Here is a 16,576-nt window from a genome sequence, read left to right on the forward strand (position 1 = left end):
TGGGGGAGGGGGGCACCTTGTTATGGACTCGTCTACGGCACCCAGTGAGGGCCAAACCTAGAGGTGCCCCTGGGGGAGGGGGGCACCTTGTTATGGACTCGTCTACGGCACCCAGTGAGGGCCAAACCTAGAGGTGCCCCTGGGGGAGGGGGGCACCTTGTTATGGACCCGTCTACGGCACCCAGTGAGGGCCAAACGTAGAGGTGCCCCTGGGGGAGGGGGGCACCTTGTTATGGACTCGTCTACGGCACCCAGTGAGGGCCAAACCTAGAGGCGCCCCTGGGGGAGGGGGGCACCTTGTTATGGACTCGTCTACGGCACCCAGTGAGGGCCAAACCTAGAGGCGCCCCTGGGGGAGGGGGGCACCTTGTTATGGACTCGTCTACGGCACCCAGTGAGGGCCAAACCTAGAGGTGCCCCTGGGTACCTGTGGGCCTCCCCCATAAGACTGTTGTATTTAGCAGTCAGTACAGCAGCACTGTGACCCCCCCCCAGGTGGGCAGGGAAAGGGCAATAAGTGGCAGCTGCTGGGGCATGGGGGAAGTGTGCTGTTAGCAAATGGGGGGGGGGGGGAGGTAAGATGCCCCAGTGCAATGTGGGTAAGTGCAAGGGCGGAGTATGTGGAATGCACCATGGGGGGCAGTGGCCCTGGCGCAGGGGGGCAGTTTGGGACACGTGTGTGTTATTTTGTATAATCCTGGGGCCCCCCCCCTCCCCGGCAACGCTGTGTGTTTAACCCCTTGTTAGCCGGGGTCAGTATGGCCCCATAATTAACCCTTTCCCAATAAATATATAAGTGAAACTGTGCGTATATTGTATGTATCAGATGCACAGGAGAGGGTTAATAAACCCAAATACCCACGTGACTGGCAGAACGATGGGGCAGTGACCCAGCCACGTGATTGGACAGAGCACTAGCGGGGGACATCACTTGCTGTGGCACTGCCAGCTCTGGGAGGTGCCCAGATCACATGACCTACAGAGGAGAGGGCAGTGATTGGCCGCAGAGAGACTCGGTACAACATGTGACTGTGAGTTGCTTTAATCAGAGCGGGTTGGGTTACTGGGCAAAGCGGTGGCGCTGGTTGGCACGATATATAAATATAAAGTGGTGCCCCCCCTGACACACCGGTTCCCCCCCCAAATAAAAGAGCAAACAAATAAATAGATTCCAAGTCCCACGGTAGAAATAAAATCTCCTGCACCCCGGGGGGCCCGGGCCACACCCCTGTAACCCACCCGTCACACCCCGGGGGGCCCGGGCCGCACCCCTGTAACCCACCCGTCACACCCCGGGGGGCCCGGGCCGCACCCCTGTAACCCACCCCGAGGGGGGGGGGCGCTGGGATCCGCGTGGCCCAATCTCAAGTCCAGTAGTGTCGGAGAGAGCGCCGGGAGCGCCACACCTTAATGGTAAAGTCATCGCTGGCGCTGAGCAGCAGCTCCTGATTGGCTGGGCTAAAGGCCACCGAGTTCACCACGTCGTCGTGGGGCAACTTGGCCAGACAGGCGCTGTAATGGCGGTCCCACACGTAGCCGCAGTGATCTTCCGCCCCGCTGCGGGGGAGAGACGAGACGTTATTGCCCCAGTAATGTGACTCCCAGCAGCCCCGGCGGCTCCCCACTTACCTGGCCACAAAGTCGGTGCTGACGTCAAGGAAGATGAAGAAGCACTCGTTATTGGGGGTGTAGGCCCGGTGGGCTCGCAGGGGGGTCGCCGCTTCCCTCAAGCTCCGCAGGTCAAACAGGCGCAGTTCGATCTCCTCGGCTATGGGGGGGGGGTCCATGGGGTCGGCGACAACGCAGTCGTGGGGCCAAGGGCGGCTATTTACATACAGGTACCTGGGGGGAGGGGCGAGAGTCAGGCGATTGGCTGCCACCCTAGCGACTCCGCTTGCCCGACTACTGAAACAATGTAGCAAGAAGCAGCTCCAGCAGGGGGCACTGACCTGTGGGGAGGGGGCACTGACCTGTGGGGAGGGGGGGGGGGGCACTGACCTGTGGGGAGGGGGGGGGGGGGGCACTGACCTGTGGGGAGGGGGGGGGGGGGCACTGACCTGTGGTCGGGGGAGAGAGGGGGGGGCACTGACCTGTGGTCGGGGGAGAGAGGGGGGGCACTGACCTGTGGTCGGGGGAGAGAGGGGGGGGGCACTGACCTGTGGTCGGGGGAGAGAGGGGGGGGCACTGACCTGTGGTCGGGGGAGAGAGGGGGGGGCACTGACCTGTGGTCGGGGGAGAGAGGGGGGGGCACTGACCTGTGGTCGGGGGAGAGAGGGGGGGCACTGACCTGTGGTCGGGGGGAGAGGGGGGGGCACTGACCTGTGGTCGGGGGAGAGGGGGGGGGGCACTGACCTGTGGTCGGGGGGAGAGGGGGGGGGGGCACTGACCTGTGGTCGGGGGAGAGGGGGGGGCACTGACCTGTGGTCGGGGGAGAGAGGGGGGGGCACTGACCTGTGGTCGGGGGAGAGAGGGGGGGCACTGACCCTGTGGGGTCGGGGGAGAAGGGGGGGCATGACCTGTGGTCGGGGAGAGAGGGGGGGGCACTGACCTGTGGTCGGGGGAGAGAGGGGGGGGCACTGACCTGTGGTCGGGGGAGAGAGGGGGGGGCACTGACCTGTGGTCGGGGGAGAGAGGGGGGGGCCACTGACCTGTGGTCGGGGGAGAGAGGGGGGGGCACTGACCTGTGGTCGGGGGAGAGAGGGGGGGGGCACTGACCTGTGGTCCGGGGAGAGAGGGGGGGGCACTGACCTGTGGTCGGGGAGGGAGGGGGGGGCACTGACCTGTGGTCGGGGGAGAGAGGGGGGGGCACTGACCTGTGGTCGGGGGAGAGGGGGGGGGCACTGACCTGTGGTCGGGGGAGAGGGGGGGGCACTGACTGTGGTCGGGGGGAGAGGGGGGGGCCACTGACCTGTGGTCGGGGGAGAGAGGGGGGGGCACTGACCTGTGGTCGGGGGAAGAGGCGGGGGGGCACTGACCTGTGGTCGGGGGAGAGAGGGGGGGCCACTGACCTGTGGTGGGGGAGAGAGGGGGGGGGCACTGACCTGTGGCTCGGGGAGGAGAAGGGGGGGGGCACTGACCTGTGGTCGGGGGAGAGAGGGGGGGCACTGACCTGTGGTCGGGGGAGAGAGGGGGGGCACTGACCTGTGGTCGGGGGAGAGCCCCATGCCGATGATGTGACCGTGAATATTAATAACGTGATCCAGAGCGTCAAAGAACTCGTTTGGGCCCCGCTCCTCCCCCAGAACCGGCCCCGCAGTCGTCATCTGATGGGGCAACAGCTGTTTAATCCCTGTAGGGAGGTAAAATGTCAGACTCCAAATCTGCCCCCCCCCCCAGTGGCAATGGATCAGGCCAAACAATAGACTCACTGCCCTGTTGGTGCCCCCTAGTGCCCGGAGGCAGTAAGTGACTTACCTATCTGGTGGGGCGCGTAGGTGAGGCTCCCTGTGGTGAAGATGAGGTATTTCTTGCCCGGATCCCCCTCTGTGGCTGTGGGGCCCCCATCGGGCCGCTTGGTTCTGTATTGGGCATATAACTGGGCAACCTTAGTCTCAAACTGGTTCTCAGAGAGTATTGGCCTGGGAAGCCCCTCCTCCCCATTGGCCAAAAATATCTGAAGCTCCTCCTCCAGCCGCTCATTCTCCTCCCCAATCTCTCTCTCTGCGTCTTCCTCTTCCGCATCTCCCTCCTCCTCCTCTGCCTGTGGGGGCGGCGGGCTCTTTGTACCCTCTTCTGATTGGTCAGTGACTTCCACCAAAAGGTCTGGAGAATTGGCCACCATCACCATACGGATTGTACTGGCGTTCAGGTTCTGGATCTTGAAAAGTCTCTTCACGACATTCACGTTCTCCGACTCGACATCCTGAGTGCAAATAACATTCATCATATTCCCCTGTACTAAGCACAATTCAGCAGGAACAGCCCCCTAAGTTTGCCCATAGCCTGTACAGAGAGATACCATAAAACTATGGCACATAGGGATTCCCCTGTACTAAGCACAATTCAGCAGGAACAGCCCCCTAAGTTTGCCCATAGCCTGTACAGAGAGATACCATAAAACTATGGCACATAGGGATTCCCCTGTACTAAGCACAATTCAGCAGGAACAGCCCCCTAAGTTTGCCCATAGCCTGTTCGTACCTGGAAGGCATTGTTGAGCCACAGGACGGAGCAGGACGTGACTCTCCCCATACGGTGCAAGTTGCCGGAGATGAGGTGACTGTTACTGAGCCAGCAGCCAAACACATCATACGGTTTGTTCCTTACTCGCGAGAGCAGCAGGAAGTTGTCTGCAGAAGAGGGCGGGACATAGGTGAGAGGGAGGAGACAGGTGAGGAGAGGGAGGAGACAGGTGAGAAGGAGGAGACACATGGGGGAGAAGGAGGAGACAGGGGAGGAGAGGGAGGAGACACATGGGGGAGAAGGAGGAGACAGGTGAGGAGAGGGAGGAGACACATGGGGGAGAAGGAGGAGACAGGTGAGGAGAGGGAGGAGACAGGTGAGGAGAGGGAGGAGACACATGGGGGAGAAAGAGGAGACAGGTGAGGAGAGGGAGGAGACAGGTGAGGAGAGGGAGGAGACACATGGGGGAGAAGGAGGAGACAGGTGAGGACAGGGAGGAGACACATGGGGGAGAAAGAGGAGACAGGTGAGGAGAGGGAGGAGACAGGTGAGGAGAGGGAGGAGACACATGGGGGAGAAGGAGGAGACAGGTGAGGAGAGGGAGGAGACACATGGGGGAGAAGGAGGAGACAGGTGAGGAGAGGGAGGAGACAGGTGAGGAGAGGGAGCAGACACATGGGGGAGAAGGAGGAGACCGGTGAGGAGAGGGAGGAGACAGGTGAGGAGAGGGAGGAGACACATGGGGAGAAGGAGGAGACATGGGGGAGAAGGAGGAGACACATGGGGGAGAAGGAGGAGACAGGGGAGGAGAGGGAGGAGACACATGGGGGAGAAGGAGGAGACAGGGGAGGAGACATGGGGGAGAAGGAGGAGGACACATGGGGGAGAAGGAGGAGACAGGTGAGGAGAGGAGGAGACACATGGGGGAGAAGGAGGAGACAGGGGAGGAGACATGGGGGAGAAGGAGGAGACACATGGGGGAGAAGGAGGAGACGGGAGGAGAGGGAGGAGACACATGGGGGAGAAGGAGGAGACAGGGGAGGAGACATGGGGGAGAAGGAGGAGACACATGGGGGAGAAGGAGGAGACAGGGGAGGAGAGGAAGCAGACACATGGGGGAGAAGGAGGAGACAGGTGAGGAGAGGGAGGAGACAGGTGAGGAGAGGGAGGAGACAGGTGAGGAGAGGGAGGAGACACATGGGGGAGAAGGAGGAGACAGGGGAGGAGACATGGGGGAGAAGGAGGAGACAGGTGAGGAGAGGGAGGAGACAGGGGAGGAGACATGGGGGAGAAGGAGGAGACAGGTGAGGAGAGGGAGGAGACAGGGGAGGAGACAGGTGAGGAGAGGGAGGAGACACATGGGGGAGAAGGAGGAGACAGGGGAGGAGACATGGGGAGAAGGAGGAGACAGGTGAGGAGAGGGAGGAGACAGGGGAGGAGACATGGGGGAGAAGGGGGAGACAGGTGAGGAGAGGGAGGAGACACATGGGGGAGAGGGAGGAGACAGGGGAGGAGAGGGAGGAGACAGGGGAGGAGAGGGAGGAGACACATGGGGGAGAAGGAGGAGACACATGGGGGAGAAGGAGGAGACAGGTGAGGAGAGGGAGGAGACACATGGGGGAGAAGGAGGAGACAGGTGAGGAGAGGGAGGAGACGGGAGGAGAGGGAGGAGACACATGGGGGAGAGGGAGGAGACAGGTGAGGAGAGGGAAGAGACACAAGGGGGAGAGGGAGGAGACAGGTGAGGAGAGGGAAGAGACACAAGGGGGAGAGGGAGGAGACAGGGGAGGAGAGGGAAGAGACACATGGGGGAGAGGGAGGAGAAACATGGGGGAGAGGGAGGAGACAGGTGAGGAGAGGGAAGAGACACAAGGGGGAGAGGGAGGAGACAGGTGAGGAGAGGGAGGAGACAGGGGAGGAGAGGGAAGAGACACATGGGGGAGAGGGAGGAGAAACATGGGGAGAGGGAGGAGACAGGGGAGGAGACACATGGGGAGAGGGAGGAGACAGGGGAGGAGACACATGGGGAGAGGGAGGAGACAGGGGAGGAGACACATGGGGGAGAGGGAGGAGACAGGGGAGGAGACACATGGGGGAGAGGGAGGAGACAGGGGAGGAGACACATGGGGAGAGGGAGGAGACAGGGGAGGAGACACATGGGGAGAGGGAGGAGACAGGGGAGGAGACACATGGGGAGAGGGAGGAGACAGGGGAGGAGACACATGGGGTGAGGGAGGAGACAGGGGAGGAGACACATGGGGAGAGGGAGGAGACAGGGGAGGAGACACATGGGGGAGAGGGAGGAGACAGGGGAGGAGACACATGGGGTGAGGGAGGAGACAGGGGAGGAGACACAGGTGAGTTGCACAGACCCCAATAATAAATGATTACTTCCCCTTTATTCTGTAATTATCAGTCTGTGCGGCTCTCACTCCAGGATTTGTGTAATACCGGCTCCCCCTAGTGGCCAGACTGCTGCAGTGCACTGAGTGCTGGTCAGATTGCAAGCTCTTCAGCTAAAGGCCTAGTTGCCGCACAGGAGCTGACAATCTAATGGCCGATATCGCACTCACCCAGACTGAAGACGGCGATCTCCCCGGCGGAAGAGTTGTGCGGCCCCACGAACACCCCGGAGACCAGCAGGAGGGAGTCGTCGGAGTTAAACTGGGAGAACTGGGTGTAGCTCCAGTGATGCGGCTTCATGTCGGCGCTGTGTCGGACCGAGATGGGCGGGGCGCTGGCCCAAACCTGCGGAACCAACGGGGATTCATCAGCCAATCAGAAAGTGCGAGTAAATAACCCCCAACTGCCTTATTAAATTACATATTTTATCAGGGTACAGAAGGGGCATGGCCGAGGGGCCAATCAGAATCACTGGGGGGCAGGCTTGGCCCATACGGGCTCCTGGGGGACTCCCCCCCCCCTTACCTTAATGGTACAGTCCTTGGAGCAGGAAGCAAACAGGTCCCCTGAGTGGGAGAAGCTGATGTGCAGCACTTGGTCCCCGTGTTCCCGTAACCTCTGCGCCTCCACCCGCGGCACCGCGTCACACACCCGCTGGAACTCCTCGTACCAGGACTCCGCCCCTACACACAGGAAAGGGAGGAGCCATTACACACTGCACACAGCAGCCCCATTGGGTACCATGGGAAAGAGAGCAGCCCAGGAGCAGGAAGTACAGAGAATCAGAGCTCTGTACCTGGGTAAGTACTGGGGGGAGATTGGATTCACTTACCCAGGGGGAGGTTCCTGTCTGACCATGGGAAAGAGAGCAGCCCAGGAGCAGGAAGTACAGAGAATCAGAGCTCTGTACCTGGGTAAGTACTGGGGGGAGATTGGATTCACTTACCCAGGGGGAGGTTCCTGTCTGACCATGGGAAAGAGAGCAGCCCAGGAGCAGGAAGTACAGAGAATCAGAGCTCTGTACCTGGGTAAGTACTGGGGGGAGATTGGATTCACTTACCCAGGGGGAGGTTCCTGCCTGACCATGGGAAAGAGAGCAGCCCAGGAGCAGGAAGTACAGAGAATCAGAGCTCTGTACCTGGGTAAGTACTGGGGGGAGATTGGATTCACTTACCGGGGGGGGGGGGGTCTTGGACCATGGGAAAGAGAGCAGCCCAGGAGCAGGAAGTACAGAGAATCAGAGCTCTGTACCTGGTAAGTACTGGGGGGAGATTGGATTCACTTACCCAGGGGAGGTTCCTGCCTGACCATGGGAAAGAGAGCAGCCCAGGAGCAGGAAGTACAGAGAATCAGAGCTCTGTACCTGGGTAAGTACATGGGGGGAGATTGGATTCACTTACCCAGTGGGGGGTTCCTGCTGCTGACCATAGGAAAGAGAGCAGCCCAGGAGCAGGAAGTACAGAGAATCAGAGCTCTGTACCTGGTTAAGTACTGGGGGAGATTGGATTCACTTACCCAGGGGGGGTTTCCTGCCTGACCATAGGAAAGAGAGCAGCCCAGGAGCAGGAAGTACAGAGAATCAGAGCTCTGTTACCTGGTTAAGTACTGGGGGGAGATTGGATTCACTTACCCAGGGGGGTTCCTGCCTGACCATGGGAAAGAGAGCAGCCCAGGAGCAGGAAGTACAGAGAATCAGAGCTCTGTACCTGGTAAGTACTGGGGGGAGATTGGATTCACTTACCCAGGGGGGTTCCTGTGCTGTAACCATAGGAAAGAGACGCAGCCCAGGAGCAGGAAGTACAGAGAATCAGAGCTCTGTACCTGGCGTAAGTACTGGGGGGAGATTGGATTCACTTACCCAGGGGGGGTTCCTGCCTGACCATGGGAAAGAGAGCAGCCCAGGAGCAGAAGTACAGAGAATCAGAGCTCTGTACCTGGTAAGTACTGGGGGGAGATTGGATTCACTTACCCAGGGGGAGGTCCGCCTGACTCATGGGAAAGAAGAGCCAGTCCCAGGAAGCAAGGAAGTACAGAGGATATCAGAGCTCTGTACTGCCGGTAGTACCTGGGGGAGAACTTGGATTCACGTTACCCAGGGGGATGTTCCTGTCTGACCATGGAAAGAAGCAGCCCTAGGACAGCAGGAAGTACAGAGACAGTCAGAGCTCCTGTATGTTCCGCCCTGAGGTATAGTACTGGGGGTGGGATAGGATTCACTTACCCAGGGGACGTCGTCCTGTCCAGCTGACCTAGGGGGAGCAGCCCAGGAGCAGGAAGACAGAAATCAGAGCGTCTTGTACTGGGTAGTCAATAGGGAGGAAGATGATTTCAACCTTACCCAGGGGGGGCGGTTCCTGCCTGGACCATGGGAAAGTGGAGAGCAGCCAGGAGCAGAAGTTACCAGAGAATCAGAGCTCTGTACCTCGGGTAAGTCTGGGGGAGATTGGATTCACTTACCCGGGGGGGTTCCTGCCTGACCTATGGCGAATGAGAGCAGTGAACCCAGCGACGCAGGCAGACGTTACTACGGAACAGAATCAACAGCTCTCGTCACCTAGAGCCTTATATGACTGGGAGATTGGACTTCACCGTTACACCAGCGGCGGCACCGGTTCCTGCGCTGACCATGCGGAAGAAGAAGAGCAGCCAGGAGCAGGAAGTACAGAGGAATCAGAGCTCGTGTACCTGGTAAGTCACTATGGCTGGATTGGATTCACTTACCCCAGGGGGGGAGGTTCCTGTCTGACCATGGAAGATGAGCAGCCAGGAGCAGAAGTACAGAGAATCAGAGCTCTGTACGGGTAATACTAGGGGATTGGAATTCACTTACCCAGGTGGGGGAGCGCTTCCAAGTCTGTACCATGGGAAGAGAAGCAGCCCAGAGCGAGGAAGTACAGAGAATCAGAGCTCTGTACCTGGGGTAAAGTACTAGGGCGGGTTTGGACTATATCACTTACCCAGGGGGGGACCGCGGTTCCTGTCTGCCACTGGAAGAGAGCAGCCAGGAGCAGGAAGTTACGGGAGAATCAGAGCTCTGTACCTGGCGTTAAGCTACTGGGGGGAGATATTCGGATTCACTTACCCAGGGGAGGTTCCTGCCTGACCAGGGGAACGAGAGCAGCCCAGGAGCAGGAAGTACAGAGAAATCAGAGCTCTTGTACCTGGGGTAAGTACTGGGGGGAGATTGGATTCACTTTACCCAGGGGGAGGTCCATGCCTGACCATGGAAAGATGAAAGCAGACCCAGGAGCAGAGATAGTTACAAGAGAATCAGAGCTCTGTACCTGGCTAAGTACGATGGGTTGAGATTGGTCATTCACCTACCCAGGGGGGGGTTCCTGTCTGACCATGGAAGAGAAGCAGCCCGAGGAGCAGGGAAAGAGTACAGAGCAATCAGAGCTCTGTAACTCTGGTAGTACTGGGAGGGGGGGATTGGATTCACTTACCCACGGGGGAGGTTCCCTGCCTGACCATGGGAAAAGAGCAGAGCCCCAGGAGCAGGAAGTACAGAGAATCAGACGCTCTTGTACTGGGTAAGTACTGGGGGTTGGGATTGGATTCACTACCAGGGGAGGTTCCTGCCTGGGACCATGGGAAAGAGGAGCGCGCCCAGCAGCAGGAAGTACAGAGAATCAGAGTTCTCCTACCTGGTAAGACTGGGGGCGGAGATTGGATCTCTTACAGGAGGAGGATGAGCAGCCCAGTCGGCAGGAAGAAGGGCACTGACCTTGTGGATCCGGAGGATGTCGCGATGCACCCGGAAGTGTCGGTAGAAAAGCTCCTTCCACAGGAAATCATCTCGGGAGACTCTGTACCAGCGCCGACAGACCAGTCCGGCTGAGGAGATCGGAAGGCAACGGCCTCTGAAGATCTGGTACAGAATGCTGTCTGGTAAGCTGGGAAGGTCCAATCGCTCGCATTGTGTTCATTTCTGTTACCCCCTGGCGGCCCCTGCCCAACGGAGGTACATGGTCATGGGGGGGGGTCACTTACATCATGTTCATGTATAAGCACTGGGAGAACACGATGAAAGGGGTAGTACAGGGAACTGCCTCCCAGTAAGGGGCTGGTGGGGACTATTACAGAGAGGCGTAAGATACAGGAACGGTACCCTCCCAGTAGGGGCGGTGGGACTGATAACAGAGAGGGGGGTAGATACAGGGAAGGGCCTCCCACGTAGGGCGTTGGGACTGATACAGAGAGGGGGATAGATAAAGGGGAAGCGGTCCAAGAGGGGCGGTTGGGACTGATACAGAGAGGGTGGTAGATACAGGGAAGGGCCTCCAGTAGGCCGGCGGTGGGACTGATACAGAGAGGGGGGTAGATGACAGGAACGGGCCTCCAGTAGGGCAGGTGGGACTGATACAGAGAGGGGGGTAGATACAGGGAACGGCTCCCTAGGTGGTGGGAACTGATAACAGAGAGGGGGAACAGATACAGGAACGGCCTCCCAGTAGGGGCAGGTGGGATGATACAGAGAGGGGGGGTAGAGACAGGAACGGCCTCCCAGTAGCGGCGACTGATTACAGAGCGGGGGTAGATACAGGAACGCCTCCCAGTAGGGGCGGTGGACTGATACAGAGAGGGGTTTAGATACAGGAAGGGCCTCCCAGTAGGGGCGGTGGGGACTGATACAGAGAGGGGGGTAGATACAGGAAGGGCCTTCCAGTGGGGCGGTGGGACTATACAGAGAGGGGCAGATACAGGGAAGGGGCCTCCCTAGTAGGGGCGGTGGGACTGATACAGAGGGGGGGTAGATACAGGAACGGCCTCCCAGTTAGGGGCGTGTGGACTGATACAGAGAGGGGGACAGATACAGGGAATGGCCCCCCAGTAGGGCGTGGATCTGATAACAGAGAGGGGGAGATACATGGAACGGCCTCCCAGTAGGGTTGGTAGGGCCGACTGATACAGACGGAGGGGGATAGATACAGGGAACGGCCCCCAGTAGGGGCAGTGGGCTGATACAGAGGGGGGTAGATACATGGAACGGCCTCCCAGTAGGGGCGGTGGGACTGATACAGAAGGGGGGTACGGATACAGGGAACGGCCCCCCAGTAGGGTTGGTAGGGCTGATACAGAGGAGGGGGTAGATACAGGGAACGGCCTCCCAGTAGGGGCGGTGGGACTGATACAGAGAGGGGGTAGATACAGGGAAGGGCCTCCCAGTAGGGGCGGTGGGACTGATACAGAAAGGGGGGACAGATACAGGGAACGGACCCCCCCAGTAGGGGCGGTGGGACTGATACAGAGAGGGACAGATACAGGGAACGGCCTCCCAGTAGGGGCGGTGGGACTGATACAGAGAGCGGGGGGTAGATACAGGGACACGGCCTCCCAGTAGGGGCGGTGGACTGATACAGAGAGGGGGGTGGATACAGGAACGGCCTCCCAGTAGGCGATGGGACTGATACAGAGAGGTCGCAGATACAGGGAACGGCCCTCCCAGTAGGGGCGGTGGGACTGATACAGAGAGGGGGTAGATACAGGGAAGGGCCCTCCCAGTAGGGTTGTAGGGCTGATACAGAGAGGGGGGTAGATACAGGGAACGGCCTCCCAGTAGGGGCGTGTGGGACTGATACAGAGAGGGGGGGTAGATACAGGGAACGGCCTCCCAGTAGGGGGCGGTGACTGATACAGAGAGGGGGTAGATTACAGGGAACGGCTCCAGTAGGGGCTGGTGGGACTGATACAGAGAGGGGACAGATACAGGGAACGGCCTCCAGTAGGGGCGGTGGGACTGATACAGAGAGGGGGTAGATACAGGAACAGCCTCCCAGTAGGGCGGTGGGACTGATACAGAGAGGGGAGATACAGGGAACGGCCTCCCAGTAGGGTTGGTGGGACTGATACAGAGAGGGGGGTAGATACAGGGAACGGCCTCCAGTAGGGTTGGTGGACTGATACAGAGAGGGGACAGATACAGGGAACGGCCTCCCAGTAGGGGCGGTGGGACTGATACAGAGAGGGGGGGAAGAACAGGAAAGGCCTCCCAGTAGGGGTGGGGGGACTGATACAGAGAGGGGGGTAGATACAGGGGAAGGGCCTCCCAGTAGGGTTGGTAGGGCTGATACAGAGAGGGGGGTAGATACAGGAGGAACGGCCCCCAGTAGGGGCGGTGGGACTGATACAGAGAGGGGGGTAGATACAGGGAATGGCTCCCCAGTAGGGCGGTGGGACTGATACAGAGAGGGGGTTAGATACAGGAACGGCCTCCAGTAGGCGGCGAGGGACTGATACAGAGAGGGGGTAGATACAGGGAAGGCCTCCCAGTAGGGGCGGTGGACTGATACAGAGAGGGGGCTAGATACAGGGAACGGCCCCCCAGTAGGGGCGGTGGGACTGATACAGAGAGGGGGGTAGATACTGGGAAAGGGCCTCCCAGTAGGGGCGGTGGACTGATACAGAGAGGGGGGTAGATACAGGGAACGGCCTCCCAGTAGGGGCGGTGGGACTGATACAGAGAGGGGTGGTAGATACAGGGAACGGGCTCCCAGTATGGGCGGTAGAGGACCTCGATACAGAGAGCTGGGGTTAGATACAGGGAACGGCCTCCCAGTAGGGGCGTTATGGGACTGATACAGAGAGGGGGTAGATACAGGGAACGGCGCCTCCCAGTAGGCGGTGGGACTGATACAGAGAGGGGGGTAGATACAGGAACGGCCTCCCAGTAGGGTGGTGCGGACTGATACAGAGAGGGGGGAGATACAGGGAACAGAGTTAGGTGGTGGACGATACCCAGAGAGGGGACAGATACAGGGAACGGGCCTCCCAGTAGGGTTGGTGGTGGACTGATACAGAGAGGGGGACAGATACAGGGAACGGCCTCCCAGTAGGGGCGGTGGACTGATACAGAGAGGGGGGTAGATACAGGGAACGGCTCCTCCAGTAGGGTGGTGGGACTGATACAGACGAGGGGTAGATACAGGGAACGTCCCCCCCAGTAGGTTGGTGGGACTCGATACAGAGAGGGGGGTAGATACAGGGAACGGCTCCCCAGTAGGGGCGGTGGGACTGATACAGAGAGGGGAACAGATACAGGGAAACGCGACCTCCCAGTAGGGGGTGGGACTGACTACAGAGAGGGTAGATACAGGGAACGGCCTCCCAGTAGGGCGGTCTGGGGACTGAATACAGAGAGGGGGGTAGATACAGGGAAACAGCCCCCCAGCGCCGGCGGGTATGGACTGATACAGAGAGGGGGGTAGATACAGGGAACGGGCCTCCCAGTAGGGCGGTGGACTGATACAGAGACGGGGGACAGATACAGGAACGGCGCTCCCAGTAGGGGCCGGTGGGACTGATACAGAAGGGGTAAGATACAGGGAAACGTGCCTCCCCAGTAGGGCGGTGAGGACTGATACAGATGAGGGGGTAGATACAGGGAACGGCTCCCAGTAGGGTTGGTGGGACTGATACAGAGAGGGGGGTAGATACAGGGGAACGGCCTCCCAGTAGGGTTGGTGGGACTTGATACAGAGCAGCGGGGGGGTAGAACATGGAAGGTCCTCCCAGTAGGGTTGGTGGGCTGATACAGAGAGGGGGTAGATACAGGGAACGGCCTCCAGTAGGGCGGTGGGACTGATACAGAGCAGGGGGGTAGATACAGGGAAGGCCCTCCCAGTAGGAGTTGGTGGATCCTATACAGAGAGGGGGGAGATACAGGGAACGGCCCCCCACGTAGGTGTGACTGATACAGAGGAGGGGTCAGATACAGGAACGGGCCCCCAGTTAGGGGCGTGGGACTGATACACGAGGGGGGGGTAGAACAGGGAACGCGCCTCCCAGTAGGGGCGGTGGGACTGATACAGAGAGGGGGTAGATACAGGGAACGGCCTCCCAGTGGCGGGTGGGACTGATACAGCAGCAGGGGTAAGATTACCAGGAACGGGCCTCCCAGTAGGGTTGGTGGGACTCGCATAAACGAGGAGGGGGTAGATACAGGGAACGGCCTCCCAGTAGGGTTGGTGGACTGATACAGAGAGGGGGTAGATACAGGGAACGGCCTCCCAGTAGGGGCGGTGGGGACTGATACGAGAGGGGGGTAGATACAGGAACGGCCTCCCAGTAGGTGGTTGGGGAGATCTGATACAAGAGGGGGGTAGATACAGGGAACGGCCTCCCAGAGGTTGTGGGACTGATACCAGCAGAGGGGGGATAGATACAGGGACGGCCTCCCAGTAGGCGGCGTGGGACTGATACAGAAGAGGGGGTAGAACAGGGAACGGCCCCCCAGTAGGGCGGTGGGACTTGATACAGAGCAGGGGGGATTACCCCTCCAGTAGGGGCGGTCGGACTGATACAGAGAGGGGATACAGGAACGGCCTCCCAGTTAGGGTTGGTTGGGAACTTGATACACAGAGAGGGGGTAGATACAGGGAAGGCCCTCCCTAGTAGGGTTGGTGCGGACTGCATACAGAGAGGGGGGTAGATACAGGAACGGCCCCCAGTAGGTGGGTGGGACTGACTTACAGAGAGGGGGTGAGATATCAGGAACGGCCATCCCCAGAAGGCGCGGGGGACTGAAAGGGTATCAGGGAACGGGCCAGAGGGGGGTGGATGATACAAGGGGGGATACGGAACGGCCTCCCCAGTAGGGGCGGTGGGAGCTGATACAGAGAGGGGGTAGAGTACAGGGAACGGACCCCCCGTAGGGGCGATGGGACTGATACAGAGAGGGGGTAGATACAGGGAACGCCCTCCCAGTAGGCGGCCGGTGGGGGACTGATTACAGAGAGGGGACAGATACACGGGACGGCCCTCCCTAGTTAGGGGCGCGGGGGACTGATACAGAGGGGGGGTAGATACAGGTAACGCCTCCCAGTAGGGGCGGCTGGGACTGATACAGAGAGGGGGTAGATACAGGGGAACGCCTCCCAGTAGGGCGATGGGACTGATACAGAGAGGGGTACAATACAGGAACGGCCTCCCAGTAGGGTTGGTGGGACTGATACAGAGAGGGGGGGTAGATACAGGGAACGGCCTCCCAGTAGGGTTGGTGGGACTGATACAGAGAGGGGACAGATACAGGGAACGGCCTCCCAGTAGGGGGCGGTGGGACTGATACAGAGAGGGGGGTAGATACAGGGAACGGCCCTCCCAGTAGGGGCGGTGGGACTGATACAGAGAGGGGGGTAGATACAGGGAAGGGCCTCCCAGTAGGGCGATGGGACTGATACAGAGAAGGGGGGTAGATACAGGGAACGGCCTCCCAGTAGGGTTGGTGGGACTGATACAGAGAGGGGGGGTAGATACAGGAACGGCCTCCCAGTAGGGGCGGTGGGACTGATACAGAGAGGGGGTAGATACAGGGAACGGCCTCCCAGTAGGGGCGGTGGGACTGATACAGAGAGGGGACAGATACAGGGAACGGCCTCCCAGTAGGGTTGGTGGGACTGATACAGAGAGGGGGTAGATACAGGAACGGCCTCCAGTAGGGTGGTGGGACTGATACAGAGAGGGGACAGATACAGGGGGGGACAGATACAGGACGGCCCTCCCAGTAGGGCGGTGGGACTGATACAAGAGGGGGGTAGATACAGGGAACGGCCCTCCCAGTAGGGCGGTGGGACTGATTACAGAGAGGGGGGTAGATACAGGGAACGGCCTCCCAGTAGGGGCGGTGGGGCTGATACAGAGAGGGGTAGATACAGGGAACGGCCTCCCAGTAGGGGCGGTGGGACTGATACAGAGAGGGGGGTAGATACAGGGAACGGCCTCCCAGTAGGGGCGGTGGGAACTGATACAGAGAGGGGGGTAAGATACAGGGAACGGCCTCCCAGTAGGGGCTGGGGACTTGATACAGAGAGGGGGGTAGATACAGGGAACGGCCTCCCAGTAGGGGCGGTGGGACTGATACAGAGAGGGGGGTAGATACAGGGAACGGCCTCCCAGTAGGGGCGGTGGGACTGATACAGAGAGGGGGGTAGATACAGGGAAGGGCCTCCCAGCAGAGGGCGGAGCTAATGAAGGAATACGCAGCTCAGACAGATATATTTAGACAGACAGTTCCCATGATGCCCCGCTGATTACTAGTTGCTCCCGGCTGGGC

At 59.8% G+C, this 16,576-nt stretch overlaps 1 protein-coding gene across 2 annotated transcripts; it reads right to left on the reverse strand.

Annotated features, from left to right (window-relative positions):
• Positions 1-1,026: 1,026 nt before the first annotated feature.
• On the reverse strand, positions 1,027-16,540 carry fbxw5 (F-box and WD repeat domain containing 5). Of its 2 annotated transcripts, NM_001008068.1 has the most exon segments (14): positions 1,027-1,192; positions 1,221-1,557; positions 1,630-1,842; positions 3,142-3,289; positions 3,415-3,862; positions 4,141-4,289; positions 6,696-6,870; positions 7,051-7,211; positions 10,258-10,365; positions 10,367-10,390; positions 10,393-10,419; positions 10,421-10,436; positions 10,439-10,441; positions 10,443-10,469. In NM_001008068.1, coding segments are annotated over 13 exon segments (1,668 nt in total). In that variant the 5' UTR covers positions 10,446-10,469; the 3' UTR covers positions 1,027-1,192; positions 1,221-1,364.
• Positions 16,541-16,576: the final 36 nt, after the last annotated feature.

This window comes from Xenopus tropicalis, chromosome 8 (assembly GCF_000004195.4).
Source record: "Xenopus tropicalis strain Nigerian chromosome 8, UCB_Xtro_10.0, whole genome shotgun sequence".
Lineage (NCBI taxonomy): Eukaryota > Metazoa > Chordata > Amphibia > Anura > Pipidae > Xenopus > Xenopus tropicalis.

Coding starts and splice junctions, on each gene's coding strand:
- fbxw5 (XM_031890383.1), bottom strand. Junction 3,290..3,414: donor CTACGCGCCCCACCAGATAG/GTAAGTCACTTA, acceptor ACCTCCCTACAG/GGATTAAACAGCTGTTGCCC. Junction 1,843..3,141: donor GGGCTCTCCCCCGACCACAG/GTCAGTGCCCCC, acceptor CCCTCCCCCCAG/GTACCTGTATGTAAATAGCC.